The sequence below is a fragment of the Miscanthus floridulus genome, chromosome 3, assembly GCF_019320115.1.
Source record: "Miscanthus floridulus cultivar M001 chromosome 3, ASM1932011v1, whole genome shotgun sequence".
Taxonomy (NCBI): domain Eukaryota; kingdom Viridiplantae; phylum Streptophyta; class Magnoliopsida; order Poales; family Poaceae; genus Miscanthus; species Miscanthus floridulus.
The window spans coordinates 50,911,884-50,918,645 of record NC_089582.1 but is presented as its reverse complement, the minus strand read 5'-3'; the positions used below and the strand labels follow the sequence as shown (position 1 = coordinate 50,918,645).

At 47.3% G+C, this 6,762-nt stretch overlaps 1 protein-coding gene across 1 annotated transcript; it reads left to right on the top strand.

Annotated features, from left to right (window-relative positions):
• The first annotated feature begins 2,309 nt into the window (after window positions 1-2,309).
• On the top strand, window positions 2,310-4,430 carry LOC136545698 (CASP-like protein 1D1). The gene is made up of 3 exons (XM_066537691.1): window positions 2,310-2,795; window positions 2,934-3,060; window positions 3,933-4,430. Exons 1-3 carry the CDS (start codon window positions 2,545-2,547, stop codon window positions 4,152-4,154), a joined length of 600 nt encoding a protein of 199 aa, XP_066393788.1. The 5' UTR covers window positions 2,310-2,544; the 3' UTR covers window positions 4,155-4,430.
• The last annotated feature ends 2,332 nt before the right edge of the window (window positions 4,431-6,762 follow it).

The following is a 6,762-nucleotide window of genomic DNA, read 5'->3' as shown; positions in this document are numbered from 1 at the left end:
TGGGATTCATCCCGTCCGTTTTCATCTTTACTCTCACTCATCTCTCTTGCTTGATTGCCAATTCAAAGTGAGATTGAGTGATTCCAAGTGCATTTGCTTGAGTGATTGCCTCTAGTGGCACTTGGGGATCGTTGTGGCTGCGGATTTCTTGTTTCTCTTAGTGGTTGCCGCCACCTAGATGGCTTGGAGCAGCGGAGGAGCTTCAGCACGTGTTGATGATTGTTCGTGGCCGGCTCCGGTGATTGTGAGGGGTCTTGCACCTTCCACGGCGAAGCACCGCAAGGTAGCTCTAGTAAATTGCTCGTGTCATTGAGTTACCTCACTTGTGGGTAGGTTCTTACGACGTCCAATTGTGTGGACAAGGTTCGTGCAACATCTCTTAGCCGTCGAACTACCAAGTGTTGGTCGACACAACAAGGACTAGCGTGCCGGCAAGTATGTGAACCTCGGGAGAAAATTTGCTTATCTCTTGCCCATTGGTATTCTCCCAGTGAGTGAATTGGCATTCATATTGTGATTGGTTCATCCCTTAGCGCGGCGGTATAATCATCTTACTCTCTCCATTACTTTCCCACAAACTAGTTATAGCTTAAGTTCATCTAATTTGAGAGCTCTTAGTGAGTAGCAACTTAGCTCTTGTGTGTGCCTAGTGATCATAGTAACTAGAATTGTTGGGATATGTGGCTTGCAACCCTTGTAGAGCTAGAGCAAGTTTGCATTTCGCCTTTTGTCATACTAATCAAATTGCTCTAGTAATCTTGTATATTTTTAAATAGGCTATTCACCCCCCTCTAGCCATATTAGGACCTTTCACTCTCTCCCTTGTATTACTTTGTATCATACTTGTTGTAGCTTGAGTAGAGGCCGGTAGCTAGTTGAGTAGTTTGTTTAGTCTCTTGTTAGTTTGTAGCTAGCTCAACTAGAGTAAGAGTCACGACATAGTTTGTGTGTGTGCCTAGAGATGGTAAAGAACTAGAATTGTGGTACATGTGGCTTGCAACCCTGGTAGAGCTAGAGCAAAATTGTTTTTTGCCATTTAGGTTACTAACCCTTTGCTCTAGTGTATTTGTAGAGAATTTTTATAGGCTACATTTGGGACCTTTCAGCCGTCCTCCTCCGTCGCCACTCCCTCCCTTCCTACGCTCCTCCCTCCCATACTGCTCCTTCTAGTCCACCTCTCCTATGCTGCTGTCAGCTCGTTTTGTTGGCCACATCGCCAAGCCGCGCCGCATCCTCTTTCGCCGCCGCTCCTCTTCCTCCGCCGTCCTCCACCTCCGAGACCGCCGGTGACTTGGAAGACGCCGAGTGCGTGCTACCGCTCGTATTGGGAGCGAGTCCAGGTCCCTCGTCTTTGAGGGATTGGAGGATGGATTCTGAGGGACGACTGAGAATTTTTTTTTTCTCTCGTTGGGGGCTAGATTGGGGTACTACTGGAGGTCTCAAGTCCTTGAAATTATAGTTTTTTTCTCGTTGGGGTGGAAATTGGGGACGCACTGTCGGAGATGCTCTAAGAGATGGAGATTAAAGTGCTAGAATAAACCACCTTAATTTTTTTTAAAGAACAGAATAAATAAATTAAAACAGCAGGCAATAAAAAATTGTTTTCTTCTTCCATTCCCTCAGCCAAGCACAACCACTCCTGGCCGGGCCCCCGTGACTATCTAGCTAAGGTCCATGGAAAATGGCGAGCTAGCCGAACGTTCTATTCTAACAAGTTGTCCGGTGCCGTCTCTGAGTGCACATGATATACACGCACACATACATACACGTAGATGTGAGCATCATCATACGAGAAGGTTGCTTGACTTCGTCGAGTGTGAACAAAGCACTCGAAAACGACGTGGTACAATAAGGGCCGCGCGCGAGCTGAGGTTGCCTGCTTTTTAATTGCGATGTCTAAAAATCCGCCCTCCTCACCTTCCACGTACTGTATACTGATAGTATGATCTATCATCGGATCAGCAGAGGATGGCGTATTGGCGTAGCACTCCACTCACTAGTCACTAGTCAGAGCAAGCTAAGGCAGATAGAGACTAATCAAAGCTCCAGCTATGTGGACATATTGCCCTGTTCGCTTGACTGATAAGTCATGGCTGAAAGTATTGTTGACTAATTTGTTATGAGAGAAAAATACTGTTTGTTGACTGAAAAAAATACGGCTTATAAGCAAACGAACAGGGTGATACACAAAATTCGTCCCAGACTGCTTCCGGCGCCCTGCTGGGCCCTCTAGCTGGGCAGGCTGCTGCCCCCGTATCAGACAAGTTGACGTCGCGTTCTCACGTGCCGGTGCCGCTGCCGCCGTTGCATGCTGCCACGCCGTCCCCTGTGTGTACATGTACGTACGTGCCACCCGGCCCACCCCGGCCGCCCGGCGCGCGGCTCGGCTATATAGCAAACATCTAGAGCCGCCGTGCCGCAACACACAACAAGAGACACGCCCCGATCGACGACTGCCGGCTAGCTAGCTCCTGCCCTGCAGCTTCATTCTCTAATTAGCTAGCTACTAGCTGCCTTAGCCAGAGAGTCGATCATCAGCGCGCCATGGCCACCGTGGACGTCGCCACGCCGACGGCGGAGTCCGGCGAGGGCAAGCAGGAGCCGTCCCCTCCGGCGGCGTGCAGAAGCAGCTTCTCCGGCGCCGACCTGGCGCTGAGGGCGCTCCTGTTCGCGGTGACGCTCGCGGGGCTCGTCGTGCTGGCCACCGCCAAGCAGACGGCGCTCGTCCCGGTCCCGCAGATCCCGGGGCTCCTCCTCTCCCGCCCCGCCAAGTTCAACCACTCGCCGGCGCTCATGTGAGTAGTAGCTTAACTAGCACGCACCAAATGATATTTGTCATCACGGCGCCGGCGCGCCTTAATTGCATGGAGCATGGCCTCTGACGACGCCTCTTTGCATGCATGTGGCCATGTGCTCGTCGCTCGCTCTGGTAGATATCTGCTGGTGGCGCTGTGCGTGAAGTGCTTCTACAGCCTGCTGACGGCCCTCACCTCGCTCAAGCTCATCATCTCCGGCTCCTCTCCCACCAAGACTCTCTTCCTCCTTGTTCTGCTCGATGTGGTGAGCACCTTGTTTATTATACAAATTATTAAGCTTGGACAATATATTTAATTTCTTCTTCTTTGTAATAGTGTTCTTTTTCCCTGCGCTTAATTTGACATATAAAAATTTTGGGCAACTACTGTGTTTTTTTAATTAAAAAATGGCTATGTCACGCTTAATTTGGATATTGTTATAGTATTTCACGTTTATTAATTAGTCTCTGATCTTCACCTAAATATTATTTCATTAAAAAAATCTTTTCATGAAAACATAATAGGGATCTTGCTAAAAAAACATAATAGTGATATCATGATTTCCATATATATATATATATATATATATATATATATATATATAACCATCTTTCGTAAGAAAAAAAAACAATATAGATTTTTCTATTTTTTAATAAATAATAGTCATGTTACACCACAATATTTTACTAAATTTCGTTTTTTAAAGGGATTAGGTTTCAAAAAAATCGTTTCAATATAATACACGAAGTATTATGACTAGATCATATGTTCCGGTGGATAAGAAGATATTTTTCCTATGACAAAAGCGACAATTATTGACTATATAGATGTGACATGTACATCAAAATATTGAGTATTTGATTCAAGTTACTTTAATTCACGCAGAGTTTTTCTTTTTCTTTTTGAGAAATTCACGCAGAGTTATTAGCCAATCTCTATATATAGGCAGATCTTATTGTTACTTACCAGTATTTAGTCTCCAGTATTTGAAGTCACTGGGTCCATCTTTGAAAACTCTCAAGAAGAGAGCTTATTACTAGTCAGCGCGAAAAGGAAATGTATTTATTTCTGACATAACATCCATTTAAATTGGGTGCATCTCTATCTCCCTGTGTGCGCGTGCATGCATGGCGGCAGTTATACGCAGCTATCATGGCTTCAGCGACCGGCTCAGGGGGTGGTGTAGCATGGATCGGGTTCAAGGGCAACACGCACACCAACTGGAACAAGATCTGCAACATCTACGGCAACTTCTGCCGTCACATTGGCAGCTCCATCTTCCTGGGCCTCATCGCCTCCATCATCCTCGTCCTGCTCACCATCCTCAACACCCACTCCTTGTACCGCCGCAGTCGCTAAGCTAGCTGATTTACATACATCGCCGGCTCACGGTGTGACATCTATTTCTATTGTAGTCTAAATTTACAGGGAATCGAAGAATGTAGAGGGTCCGCTGTGTATTCTGTACTGCACTATATATTTGTGTGTTTGTGCTGTTATACTTCACTCTTATAGGTGTTTTTTTCTCCGACCATCGTTAGTCGTTGCTGTATATGTCATTATTCTAGCTGGTTCATCTTTTGCTTGTGCAACAAACATTTCATTATTAGTTATAACAAGGTGCGGTTTGGTTAACGATTTTTTGGCCTTAATCCGATCATTACACATATGCGCAATACCGTTACACAACCATGGAATTGGATCCAGACCCTATAGAAAGTTGTCACTTCACTCCCAATCGAGCGTGTTACGGGCCTTATTTAATAATTTATGACTGCATGTCATCCAGTCATCCTTCCTAAAATATAACAAACTGTGCGTATTAACCGGTTAGGACCAATTACTAATTTGTTTTTGAACAGAATTAGAACTAATTACTAATAAAAAAAGAACCTGGTCCGTGGGCTCGCACTTGTGCTTGGTCCACGGTGATGGGTGAGGGAGTGAGAGAGGAATATATACTCTTATAATAAAGCTAAATCCCATTAGATGGTTTTTCTTTTCATGCAAAGTGTCCACATCATTCCTATAGATGTCCATGCAGCCCGCAGCCCGGTGGCCCGGCCCGAAGCACGTTTTTTGGCCCGGCCCAAGCACGGCACGGCCCGGTGTTGTGCGGGCCCGGGCCGGTCTAGCATGGTGCACAGGGCCGTGGCACGCCGGGCGGCACGGCACGGCCCGACATTTATAGGCCGGCCCGGTGGCAGCCCGGTTGCTGGTGCAGCCTGCTAAAATTCCCCACGCCCCTAGCCCAGCCCAGCACCCAACCCCCTCCTAAACCTACCCAGCTGAAAGCTCTAGTTTGGTTTTGGTGAATTGATAAAACCATAAGTGCTAACATATTTCTCTAAGTGGTCATGAGATAGGGTAGCACATTCCAAGTGGTGGAGCAAGTGATGATGATCATATCGGTGGCGATGGCCATGGTGATCATGCTCGGGCTTGGAAAAGAAGAAAGAAAAAAATAAAAAGCTCAAGGCAAAGGTATAATTTGATTGGAGCTTTTGTGTTTTGGTGATCGAGACACTTAGCGAGTGTGATCACATTTAGGATAGATAGCCATACTTTTAAGAGGGGTGAAACTCATCGTGAAATACGGTTATTAAAGTGCCACTAGATGTTCTAACTCAATGCATATGCATTTAGATTCTAGTGAGTGCTAACACCCTTGAAAATGTTTGTGAAAATATGCTAACACACGTGCACAAGGTGAAACACTTGGTGGTTAGCACATTTGAGCAAGGGTGAAAAAGTTGGTGAAGTCGAGAAAGTCACTAGAGCTGACCGGACGTAGGACCGGACGCTGGACCTACGCATTCGGTCAGTGTTGTGCAGTGAAGGGCTCAACCTCGGCCTGTGACCGGATGCAGGCGAGGGCAAGCGATCGGACGCGATGGTGATGAGTCCGGTCATGCCGATGTACGCTGACGTAACGCGCCAAAGTTGGGCAATGGCGAGTGGATGCTGGTGTGGGTCCGGTCACCGTTTTCCGGACACGTCAGGTCACAAAAAAGACGCTCGGGGAGCTTACTGGAAGTGACCGGACGCCACGTTGGTGGCACGTCCAGTTAGTGCGTTGGTGCATTAGGTCGCCAGCTTGCTGGCTCAGGCACGTGTGCGATCGGACACCGTGGTGGTGCGTCCGGTCGGCTTGCCTACGCGTCCGATCATGACTTAGCTGTTGCGCTGAATCACTTGACCGTTAGAATCGAGCGGCAGACGTTTGAAGTGGGGGACATGTGGACGGCATCCGTTGACCGGACGCTGGGGGTCATGCGTCCGGTCACAGTGACCAGTGCGTCTGGTCGTCCCGAGAAAAGTGTAGTGAGGAGCCCAATGGCTCTATTCATTGGGGCTCTCTATTTAAGGCGTGTGGCCGGCTCTAGCTCACTCTCTTGGCCATTTTCATTAACATGGCAACCTAGTGAGCTAAACCAAAGCCCTCCCATTCATCTCCATCATTAATTCATCATCTTTGTGAGATTGGAAGTGAATCTAAGTGCATTGCTTGAGTAATTGCATCTAGAGGCACGTGGTGATTGTGTTTCACTGCAGGATTCGCTTATTTCTCTTGGTGGTTGCCACCACCTAGACGGATTGGTGCAACGAGGATCGTTGAGCGGAGGAAGGTGATTGTCTCCGGCTCTGATTATGGTGATTGTGAGGGGTTCTTGACCTTTCCCTAGCGAAGAGCCAAAAGGTACTCTAGTGGATTGCTCGTGGCTTGTAAATCCTCATCTTGTGTTGGTTGTGAGGCACCCAATTGTGGGTTAGGCGTGTGATGCCTATTAGCACGTGAACCTCCAAGTGAGTGAATCGCCACAATAGGGACTAGCTTGCCGGCAAGCAAGTGAATCTCGGTGAAAAAATAATTGTGTCATCTTATCTCTGAGGATTTCATTGGTATTCATTGTGATTGATTGATCATCTCTTGCCACTGTGATATAACTCACTATCCCTCTTGTGT